The 12,220-nt window shown below is 47.3% G+C and overlaps 1 protein-coding gene across 2 annotated transcripts in view; it reads right to left on the bottom strand.

Annotated features, from left to right (window-relative positions):
- Window positions 1-8,086: 8,086 nt before the first annotated feature.
- Window positions 8,087-12,220, bottom strand: part of LOC139050492 (uncharacterized) — a 66,722-nt gene continuing 62,588 nt past the window's right edge. For both annotated transcript variants that reach the window (XM_070526936.1, XM_070526937.1), the window contains exon 3: window positions 8,087-11,531. In XM_070526936.1, coding sequence (XP_070383037.1) covers window positions 10,437-11,531 — 1,095 coding nt within the window. In that variant the 3' untranslated portion in view covers window positions 8,087-10,436. The remainder of the gene's footprint in view (window positions 11,532-12,220) is intronic.

Below are 12,220 nucleotides of genomic sequence, written 5' to 3' on the forward strand. Positions count from 1 at the left end.
CAGATTAAGAAACGATGAAAATACCCACGGCACGAAATTCAGACTAACGCCGACAAGCAAAACAACACATGTGAGGGCGGCCTATTGTAACATGTGAACTTTACGAATGCGCCTTTCTGCATACTTCAAGAGATGCATTGCAAATGATTGCGGCATCAACGCCCCCTCTTAAGTTGGGCGCTGAAAAAAAAAAGGTAGTTATTGGTAATGATAAAGTCAAGTATTGCTGTCTTTTCTCGTCACGCGCATTAAAAATTGAATAGCAATTTTGTTTTCCTTGAATTGATCTGACTGTGCCTCGTTTTAGTTAAAGACGCCATTTTCTTTACCAATATTCCCTTCTCACATAGTCGCGCTTCACCCGCTGCTCCCATAACCGCTCTTGCTAATGTCGATGACAATTCGTGCTGAACCACCTTTTGCCCGTAGCTTCGTGACCTATCGTTGACCCACAAGGTTCTTCTCTGTAGTGACGTCAGCGCTTCTACGACCAACCAGCGAGATTCAGAGATACCAGCGCCTTTCCCTCTTCACCGGTGGCCAACTTTCTCTCCGCTGACTCTGCCTTAGCCTGCCTACTGCGACGCCCTCTCCTCATTCTATAAGTGGAGAAAGTCCGGCCCCCGAGCGCGAAAACAAGAGAATGAGCCCAAGGAAGCTGTTCGAGCTATTTCGAAGTTCCTCAAGTAGCCGCAGATCTTGGAATCCAACGATAACGTAATAGTTGCCCAATCAATTGGTCCAACGTACTTTTGCAAGCCGTTCAAGGACAGTCATTGTCCATCCATTTTAAACTGCACTCAAAAAGACACGCGCATTCGCAAGACATGTCTGAACCTGCCAAACGACACAGACAATCTGCTAAGTTTAAAGTCATTTGCCATGTCCGCCGCAGTGCGCCACTGCGCAATTCCTCCTCTCCCCTGGCCGTCTGCCTGCTGTGAGCGCCGAAGCGCGACGTCACGCGCCACCAGCATTCCTATTGACTCTTAAGGTGTGACGTCACACGACACTCTTTTCAGTCACACCACACTCTTGTGACCTTTCCCCACTCATTCGTTTCTCCTCACTACTTACCTCCCCGTCTCCAGTTTCTTCTGCGTACCAAAGAGGTAACCGACGGATGCCGCCGGATTTTCAATCGCATGAGCGCTGTAATGCCGACGCATACATCATCAGCCTATTTTATGTCCACCGCAGGACGAAGACCTCTCCCTGCGATCTCCAATTAGCCCTGTCCTGCATCAACCAATTCTAACTTGCGCCTGTGAATTTCCCAATTTCATCACCTCACCTGGTTTTCTGCCGTGCTCGACTGCACTTACCTTCTCTTGGCACCCGTACTGCAATCCTAATGGTCCACCGGTTATCCACCCTACGCATTACATGGCCTGCCGAGCTCCATTTTTTTCTCGTAATATCAATTAGGATATCGGTTATTCCCGTTTGCTCTCTGATCGACACCGCCATTTTCCTGTTTTTTAACGTTACGCCTAACATTCTTCGTTCCAGCGCTCTTTGCGTGGTACTTAACTTGCTCTTGAGCTTCTTCGTCAGTTTCGAAGTTTCTGCCCCATATGTTCATCATCAATCATCATCATCAGCCTATTTATGCCCACTGCAGGACGAAGGCCTCTCCCTGCGATCTCCAAGAATGCATAGATTATACACCCTTTTTTTCAGTGATAGTGGTAAGCTTCCAGTCAGGATTTGACAATGTCTGCCGTATGCACTCTAACCCATTTTTATTCTTCCGTAAATTTCCTTCTCATGATCAAGGTACCCTGTGGATAATTGACCTAGGTAAACTTATTCCTTCACAGACTCTAGAAGTTGACTGGCGATCCTGATCGATCTCTTGTTCCCTGGCCAGGCTATTGATGATTATCTTTGTCTTTTGCATATTAATGTTCAACCCCACTCTTACCCTTTCTATGTTAAGGTGCTCAATCATTTGTTGCAATTCGTCCCCAGTGTCGCTGAAAAGGACAATGTCATAGGCAAACCGAAGGTTGTTGAGATATTCGCCGTTGATCCTCACTCCTAAGCCTTTCCAGTTTAATAGTTTGAATACTTCTTCCAAGCATGCAGTGAATAGCAATGGAGAGATCGCGCCTCCTTGCCTGGCCTGACACTTTCTTTATATGTATCTTCCTACTTTTCTTGTAAAGGATTGAGGTAGCTGTGGAATCTCTGTAGATACTTTCCAAGATATGCGACCGACCCTTGCGACCGATAGACACTTCGTATAAACAGTCGCCAGTTTTCCAAGGATTATGTCTCCTCCTTCTTTTATTAAATCGACTGTTGTTCTATCTTCCCTTGCCGCTTTTTCTTGTTTCATGTCTTGTAAGGTCCTTCTAACTTCATCGCTAGCTATAGAAGGAGCCTCTTTAACTTGGTCATTACTACTTCGAATGAAGGTATCGTGGATGCTCTGGGTACTGTACAGGTCAGTATAGAATTTTTGCGCTGCTTTTACCATATCCTCGAGATTGCTGATGATATTACCCTGCCCATCTTTCAGTGCATACATTTCGACTTGTCCTATGCCAAGTTTTCTTCTGATTTCAAGCTGCGTCCATCCTTCACTGCTTCCTCAGCCCTTCTCACATCATAATTTCGAATATCCCTTACTTTAGCCTTGTTGATCAATTTTGTCAGTTCTGCGAATTCTGTCTGATCTATTGAGTTGAACACTTGTATTCTTTGTCGTTTCTTTATTAGGTCCTTCGTTACTTGGCAGAGCTTACTACTGGTTACCTTGGTGCGTTGCCTCCCATTTCAATTGCTTCTTCTGAAGCCAGCCTAGTTACGGCTTCATTCATCCCCTCTATGTCATCTTCATCTCTCTGTAGTACGGGTGCATATTTGCCTGCAAGTACCAGCCTGAGTCGGTCTGCTTTTATCCTTACTACGTCTAGGTTGGCCTGTTCCTTCTTGAGCAATTTTACTCTTTCTCTCTTCATATTGAAGCGAATCCTAGACCTCACTAACCTATAATCGCTGCACTTAACGTTACATACCATTCTACATCCTGCACTATGCTGGGGATCGGCAGAAAATATGGAATCTATTTCATTTCTTGTTTCTCCATTAAGGCTTTTCGAGGTCCAATTTCTGTTGCTACGCTTCCTGAAGAAGGTGTTCATTATTCGGAGCTTATTTTTTTTCCGCAAATTCTGCCAACATCTCTCCTCTAGTGTTCCTATAATCGATCCCTTAGTTTCCACTTGTTTGTTCACCAGCCTGCTTTTCCCCCCCTTTTGTATTGAAGTCGCCCATGGCTAGAGCATTACAAACAGATTAATGCCGTAATGCTTGAATTTATTTTAGGGGTTCTGGTTGATTATCGAGCTGCATGATACCTGTCAGGCAGGCCCAGAAAATTGTACAATCAAAAGTTATCTCGCGTGAAGCAATCGACCTTCCACTATAGACGTCGTATTTCCCGCTTATACTGGTTCCAATAAACTCATTGCACTAATATCAATTTGTGCGCCTCTTTTTTATCTTTCCCGGCTACTTGCTATTCCGTATTGACCACTGATGAAAGCTAGGTGCCGCCATTGCTAGAGTAACTTGTACTTTAAAAATCAATTCCAAAAACAAGCCAGGACTGCAATTGCCTTCCGGCTTCCATCGTCTCCGAGACTAATCACGAGATGTTTCAAGTCGACTGTCTTCGAACACGTGTTGTTTATTATAGTGGTTCCCCCGCCGTGGTTGCTCAGTGGCTGTGGTGTTGGGCTGCTGAGCACGAGGTCGCGGGATCGAATCCCGGCCACGGCGGCCGCATTTCGATGGGGGCGAAATGCGAAAACACCCGTGTACTTAGATTTAGGTGCACATTAAAGAACCCCTGGTGGTCAAAATTCCCGGAGTCCTCCACTACGGTGTGCGTCATAATCAGGAAGTGGTTTTGGCACGTAAAACCCCATGATTTAATTTTTATTATAGTGGTTCATTTATTGCCGCCACTTCTCTCTGTAGCGCCTGTGCGGGCCTGAGAGGAAACAAGCGAAAGAACGTCACTGAGGCTCAAAAGTCGTTGACGTGGTAAATACGTTTATATACATAGAAAATAAACGGACACCGCAATTTTCTTGGGCAGGCTACAACAGCACATTTGAACGCAGGAACACATGAACACCCGATCGGCATATTGGCACTGCGGGAAAATCGTGACACGTCACGGCACAGCCGGTACTCACAAGTGAAAGACGCAATGCTGGTGACGTCACGATGAGTCACCAGCATTGACGTCACCAGGTGACGTCACGATGGTGACGCCTTGTTTCACGCCACCGTATACATCGCGATGCAACCACGAAGTTATCTGTTTTTTTTTCTGCCACCGTTACATCAGCATGAAATTGTGATGTCATCCTTCACGCCCCCACACAGCAAGATGGGGACTATGATATGATCTTTCACGTCACCGCCATCGTGCGTTAAGGTTATTTCGTTGCTAAAACTTGCAATACATGCACACCGTCTGGATTGCCCAAACTTGGGGGAAAAATGTTTTTGGCAGCGAGCTCATTGCCTGGTAAATATCTTTCAATATCCACTTTTCCTACGTCATTTGACGCGTCGTTTCTTCTGAAACGCTCCACAGTGATTAGATAAGTGCTGAAAAGGGGCGAAATACCGTGCATTTCAGGTTCTAAGCATCCGTATTTTTCTAAGGTAATAGAAAGTAAATCGGGCGAAAAACTAAGCACGCCGGTGTCAGTCTACAGTACACCAAAAAACATTCGCTCCCTTTGGGAGTTATCTTGTCCCGTAACAGTGTGGCCGGCAATCGTGCGTGACCCAATTCCTTCATCTAATGATTTGCGCGCGCAAGTTGTCTATCAAAAACAATGTATGTCGCGCTGATATGCGCGCGCCTTTCAGGACCCGGAAGTACCTGGAAGTGCCGTGATGAAAGTACCAGCGTTATAGAAACGAAGCGCACGTAAGATAAATACGATTATGTTTGAGGGACAAGATAAACCGCAAAATGTAAAAATTGTCTTAGAGCTTACAGTGACAACAATAGAAACATTCTGTGGGTCTCTTGTGCATTCTTCTGGACACGTTGGAGCAAATTTGAGGTGACCTTATCATTCCATTGCGACATTGTAGTTATCGCGTGTCCGATTTGTGACACCCACTGCGCGTATACACCGACTGCGGGGATATGTACGCAGGTGTCAAGTCGACGTTGTTGAACAATGTTTGATTTTTTTTTTCAAGCATTTGGCTATAGCGATCCCAGACCTCGAACGACATTTCCAATTGGTTGAAGAGCCCATGACAAGCACTACAGCTGTCGGTGTAAAATCCTCGCCGGTGTTTTAAACTTGCTTTCCGACTCCTATTTCAGTTGCTTACCAGGTTATTCGAGTGACCTGGCGCATTGTGTACGTAAGGGACAGAATGCTGCGGTCTGCAGCATAAACACCCGTTCTCGAAAAAAAAAGTGAGAAAAGAAAAATATACTGTTTGTTAATATTCAGGACGTGAATGCGGATCTGATTTAACTCTGCCACATTTATAATAATCAAGGTTGTGAAATACGGTGATTAGAATCTAATAAATGCGGTAAGACAACGTTTAGAGGCGCCAGGAACTGCGCTTATGCGGTTATAACGTCGAAGGTGGTTGCAGCAGCGTTTTTACACAAGCGAACACAGCAGCATGAATGCAAAGGGATTAGCAAACGTCCCTTCTAACATATGTGAAGGAGCACTGTAGCAGAACAATAACAGCTTACGCTCACTTCGCAGCATCATATATGGCACTTTCACGCGAAACCGCACTCAAAGCCATGGTCGTCGTTGATATGTACAGTTGCAAAGTGTTTGCTTTGTAAATAAAAAGGGGTATTCTACAAAACTTGAAAGTCTACATGTCAGACTCGAGTGAATCGAGCCGATGGGAGCTCTGTATCTTCAACACGTAAAGAAGGAGACAAAGGAACGCGCGAACCCAGATACTACTTTTGTCATACGTCATGGTCTGTGACAAATGCGCCAATCACAGCCTTGAATTGTCTCGAAAGAAAAAGGGAAACGTCTGCTCATGTTTCGTCACCGTATCAGCGAACAATAAACTCGAAATCACAACTTGCAACGGACGCATAAAAAACGATTAGACAGAGGAAAACAACCAACAAGCAGACACACACTAGGATATATTTTAATGAAAAATTGGGAACTACCGTATACGCAACAAAGGAGATCGACAAACCTCCAAATTTGATTATCGTACCATCATATGTTTTATTTCGTTGACGATACGTCATGCAACCGACAGCAGCTTGCGCAATACTCTGGATGGTTACGAAGGAATCGAGTTGCGCGATGTGCTAATTAACTCCGGTGTTATATAGTGATTTGCACCAACCGGCTGTCGGCACGGGAGCTATTTGTGTTCTTCTAATGCAGTTTATCTTGCCTCCGCTAGGCGCCTTGAGCTTGTGTAGGTGGGTGACGTACTCCTTTGCAAAATATTTGCATTGGATTGCTGGCAAGCTTCATGTGAGGTCTGATTGTCCCACAACTAACTTCATTTCGAGAGTTATCGTACACTGCTCAGGAGTACCTTCACTCTGCTTTTGCCCGAACAGTGTGAACGCGCTCCACTGGCCGGGGGATACACTCTTAAAACAGTTGCACCCTTTGGGGTGTATATTTGTCCCGCAAGAATAATCGTCATCTGCCTTGCTTGCGTTTCCTTTCTTGAATACGCTGCTCTCGCTACTTTCCTGTCGAGAACGATATGTCACGCTGATAACTCGCATGCCGTTCGTGACATGGAAGTACTTAGGTCGCAGCGTTAAAGAAAAGAAATGCGGGCATTAAAGATGACGATTTTTGTTGTGGGACAAGATACGCTCCAAAGGGTGCACACTTTTTTAAGGGTGTACGAGAACTCAAGAAAAGGGAGTTAAACATGCACTTTTAAAAATGTTTCCACCCTTTGGGGCTTACCTTGTCCCACAACAATAGCCGTCATGTGCCTTGCCTGCGTTTTTTTCTTCTTGTAGGCTCTGCTTCAAAGAACGCTGATGCCTCGGTGAAAGTATACGCCTCATCCGACAACACCTCCTCCTCTGCCCCCTAGGCCTGGCGCAATTCAATCTAAATCTGACAAGGTCATGGCGGAGAAACATACAACGTGGTCCGCGCTACTAAAGCAACAGCCAAAGTCAGAACAACAGCGGAAGTCACAACCGAAGCCTCAGCCGATGCCACAGCCGATGCCACAGCCGATGCCACAGCCGATGCCACAGCCGATGCCACAGTCGGTGGCACAGCCGATGCCACAGCCGAAGCCGGAGCCACGTCAAGTGATACCGCTGCGCACGGCTGTAGAGTGCACAGCGCGGGTTCCTGACAAATTGCCCGAAGAAGACCGGCAAGTGGTTATGATGCTCCGGCCTCTGATGAATACTTTTCCAATGCTCATGAATAACCTGCACACTCCGTCACCGCGAAATGCAATGCAAGTGCTGGGATGCTCTCAATTCAGTACTTGCAACGCTTGAGTAAGCATCATGGCTCACCCGCATCATTCTATTCGCACTGAAGTAAAAAAGGCTGGGGTTTAGATTAACAATATACTGTGCCACGCCCTGCAACGTACTGCTTACGCCCACCGGCTCCTTGGTCTTCAATGGTGACTTCAACGTGCATCACCAGCTATGGGAAAGCACCAAGATTAGCTTCAGACAGCAGAATGACGGCAGCCTAACGTATCGGCGGAGCACATGCTTGGACTTGACTGATTTCCAGGTGCTTTGCTGCGTGCACAGAGAAGTGGTTCTTGTAGGGAAAGCAGGAAAGGCTGGCACTATCTTCTGTAACCCTTGCAGAAGATAGCCCCAGCCTTTCCTCCTTTCCCTACAAGAACTACTTCTCTGTGCACGCAGCAAAGCACCAGGAAATCAGTCAAGATAAAGCAAGTGCTCCGCCGGTGTACACACACTGTTCCCTCTATCCCGCTTTCCTCTTTCTGTTCCCCCTTTCCCTTCCCCAGTGTAGGGTAGCAAACCGGACGCTCGTCTGGTTGACCTCCCTGCCTTTCCTCTCTTTGCTATATCTCTCTCTCTCTGCGCTCGCTACTTTTCTGTCAAGAATGGAATGTCACGTTGATAACGCGCATGCCATTCGTAACCTGTAAGTACCGGGCGTCCTGTGCGCAGCATTAAAGAACGGAAAGGCACGCAAGAGAACGGAAAGGCACGCAAGATAAATGATGATTATTGTTGCAGGACAAGATAAGCGCCAAAGAGGGAAAACTTTTCTTAGAATGTGGGAGTTAAAAGTGAGCTAAATGTTTACCTGACGAAAACAGTGGAGTGCTGACAACTCCTTCATGTGTGAGTCTCGTAACTGACTCCATTTTGAGAGAATTTTCTGCATGCCAAAGGAGTCCAGATTGGACCCTGCCTTTGCCCAATCAGTGTGAATGTACTACTTGGAAGGGGGCTACAAGAACTGTAGAAAAGGGAGTTAAATATGAGACAACCGATCACTCTCGCATAAAGGAGTCATCGGCACCCCCTTTGGCCTTTGAGTATAGATCCCGAGAGGAACGTGATAAAGCTGACAAACGGTGTAAATGTACTCCCAACGTTGATGTGGCCCAGTGTTCAGCCGACTACTATCTGGCCCAGACTTGCTAACAAATAAACGGAGCAGCGATCACTGTTTGTTAACTCTGAATTAAGTATTCAGTGCTCGTACTCCGGTGTTGAGGATGAATCCCGTAAGGATTCCGAAACGACGTATATTTTTTCCGGCATTAACTGGTAAATTATCATCTGTGTTAACAGTATCGATTGTGCGATATGTTGTAAAACATGTAATCACATGTGCACGATGTACCCAATGTTAAAATACCCGTTGCAAGATAGTCTCATGGAATTTACTGTGCATTGCGGTCTTTACGGCCCGCAGGCTGCATTTGCAAATGTCTCCATGATCTTCGTCACACGATATGGCAACATGAAAGTCAAGAAGGTCTTGGCGAGTCCTGAATGTCTCACTGTACACTTGGAATACATTGATATGTAAAAGCATCACTCTCAAAGTATCCTGGGGACTGAAACTGTGCCGTTTGGGTCTGGAAGCGCAAAGTGTTGGCTGCAGATTGTTTCTCGTGCATTATCACCACGTTTTTTATTTGATTTTGGCTATTTGTCAACGGAGGGGTTCCATCTGTAGGACTGTGAGCTTTCACGTGTCAGTACCAATTGATGGGCAAACTTCAATGCTCCTTAGCTGCAGTGAACATTGCAGACCCGGTGGGCCACGTACAGGACTTGGCGAAATGCACTTGTAAAAACACAGATACACTCGGTGCATCACTCCTTTGTAGAGTAGCATGTACGCCAATGTTTTTGCGCCCACAAACCTCTCTGCTTTTAAATAAAAATTCCTTTCCTCTCTCTCTTTCTTGAAAGCTCGCAAACCGACCCGGAACCGAAGTGCTTCTTTCCTTCCACTGCAATGGCATGCGCTTGCGTTCCCTTCATGACGTCATCAATCAAGTCTGTTATGCGTAGACTACTGCTACGGCCGCAAGTGAACACATCGATAGGAAACATGTGAAACAGAAACGTGTGGCACAAGACCAGAATAACTCCGAAGTTAGTATGACATGAAAATATAGCCCGGACATTATGTAATGTTCACGCAGGCTCACGTGGACATGACGTAAACGGTACCCCGTGCTCCAAAATTGAGGGTAATGCGAGTACATAGGGCGAAAAAAAATTGCCTTTACCCATTTCCCAACGAGTGGTTTTGAAACTTTTGACAAGAAGGCACTCTGTGAGTGACGACTTCCTGTTTCAAATAATTTCGTTGGATCGAGTCAGAGATTCAGGAACCGTTAGGCACAAACTAGGCGGTATGTTTTTTAGCAAACAGACAAAGGTGGCTGGTCGTTAATTTTCATGCTACGTTTAAAGTACACGTAGAAAGGGCCATGTATCGCTTTGAAATTTTGAAAATTCTGCGAGTGGCCCAATACTGGCGATAGGGGAACCTACGAAAATAAGGTTAATCAATAACACAGACATAGCAAAGAAGTGTAGGGCCGAAGACAAATGTGCGTCTCACACTTTTGCGAACCACGGGCCGCACTCAAGTGCTTGCCTATGTTCTTTTCGCACTGTTATGAGCGCAAAGATTGTGTGCGTACACGAAGAAGTCGCAATCTTGCCTCGCGTTGATGGCGGCCATTCTTGTCAAACCGGAAGCTGTCGTCTGGTGTTTGGCTTCCTCCTTCCACCACAGTTCCTCGTCTGTGACGGTCGAGGTCGAGATACAGTCAGTTTCTTTCTTTCCAGGGGAAAGCCCCTGTACCGAAGGCTACTACTGACAAGAGAGCTTGCCAATAGGCTTAAACGGAGGCTGGCGTTCAAGCCTTGCCGTTCACGCGATCGTATCCGGAATGGCCGTGTATCTCACTGAAGGCGGGTCCCTGAGCAAGAGCGCCTCTTTAGGGAAATGCACGCAGTGTCGGATGCACCAGACGACGCCGACGATGGTGAATATGGTGATTGACGTCCCGAAGAAAATGATCGATCCGAAGATGCCCGAATTCCGCTGGTGCCACTTGGACTGGTCGGAATCAACCACGGAGTAGGTGGCATCTGCACCAGCAATCGCCTTGGTCGTAAGGGAGCCAGCGGTTGTCGTCGTCGTGGAAGGCGACGTGGTGTCGGACGTCAAGGTCAACGCCGTTGGCGTCACAGACGTTGTCGTTGTGACGTCGCGTGTTACGGTGGCTGGTGACGTCACTTCAGCGGGCGGCGTCGCTGCGTCTGTCCTTCCGCTGGAAGTGGTGTAGTGAGGCGTCACGGACGAGATTTCAGTTGACGTGTACGCTTGAGAAGCAGCGGACGTCGTGTTGGCTTGGGAGGCAGCGGGCGTTGTGGTAGCTTGGCCGCCAGCGAGTTCGGTACGCGTCAGGCAGTACGTGTAGGGCATAGAGTCGCACGCCGAGTCGGCAAACACGAGGCACGGTGCGTCGTCGCTCTTTCGAGACCAGGCGAGCACGGGCCGGCCGTGTGCCTGCGAGACGTGTTCTTTCTTCAGCGTGGTCCAGGACTGCGCCGTCACGTTGAACCTCCACAGCTCACAGTCGGCTCCGAGCTCCCTCCACAGCCAGAGGTCTTCGCCTCCAGTCCAGGAATAGGATTTGGCCAGAGAGTCCGGGTAATCGGGGTTGCCTTGGCTCCACTGGGAGGCGACTCTCCAGTTCTTGTAGACGGTCAGTCCTGAGGCCTTCCAGAGGATGGTGGTACTGTTAAGGAGGGCAGTGCCGTTGTGGTACTTGTCCGTGATGACGTACACTTGGTCCCGGTGGTACCAGGTGTGTGTGTGCGACTTCCTGGCGGGCAGCACCGGAAGCCTCGTGGACTCGGTGACGTTGATGTGGCCGTCACCAAGGAACCTGGTGAGGGAGCCGGTCTTGAGGTTGAGCATTTGGATCTCGTCTGGAGTGCACCAGATGGCGGCCGGTGCCTGCGTCAGAAATGAGAGGTTGTCAACTAGAGAAATGATTACGAGTGGTATGCAAGCAGTGCTACCTATGTGATGACTTGGCTTGCGTGCATTAGTTGAAACGCCTGAAGCAGTGCCAACTCGAAGCACCATTGGCAGGCCTTGCAGGCACACTAACCGTCGCTAAAGCGAACATATTCTGGCGCTTGGTGCACAGCTGTCGTCATCTGGTTCACGTGTTTATAGGAGCACGTAGTTCTCACAACCCTGTTTCTGTGGACACAATGGTGTGAACATGCTTAGACCTTGGCCAGCGTACCAAGTGCCAGACCTCTCATATTGCTGTTCTATTTTTTACATTTAATTTGTTTCACAGGCGCACGTTGTTCCCTTTCTGCAGCTAGGTTTAGCATAATCCTAAGACACTAGTTTTAACATGACCTTAAACGCATTACACTTAACAGACCATTGGAATACCAGCGAAGCCTGTGGCAGAACTAGCGTCGTTTGCGCCATCTTGCGACTTTTTCTTCAAGCACAAGGCTTATAACAAGCGTTTTAGCATTGCTTAATTGTTTGCGTTGAGGACGATAGAAGACAATCTACTATCAAGTATGATTGTTGTTGCCGACGCCTTGGCGCTTTCAGATGTGTAGAACATCTGAAAAGAAAGTGAAAGTGCTGCAATTATAGCTTTGTGTGTTTTATTT

Source organism: Dermacentor albipictus, chromosome 10 (genome assembly GCF_038994185.2).
Source record: "Dermacentor albipictus isolate Rhodes 1998 colony chromosome 10, USDA_Dalb.pri_finalv2, whole genome shotgun sequence".
Taxonomy (NCBI): domain Eukaryota; kingdom Metazoa; phylum Arthropoda; class Arachnida; order Ixodida; family Ixodidae; genus Dermacentor; species Dermacentor albipictus.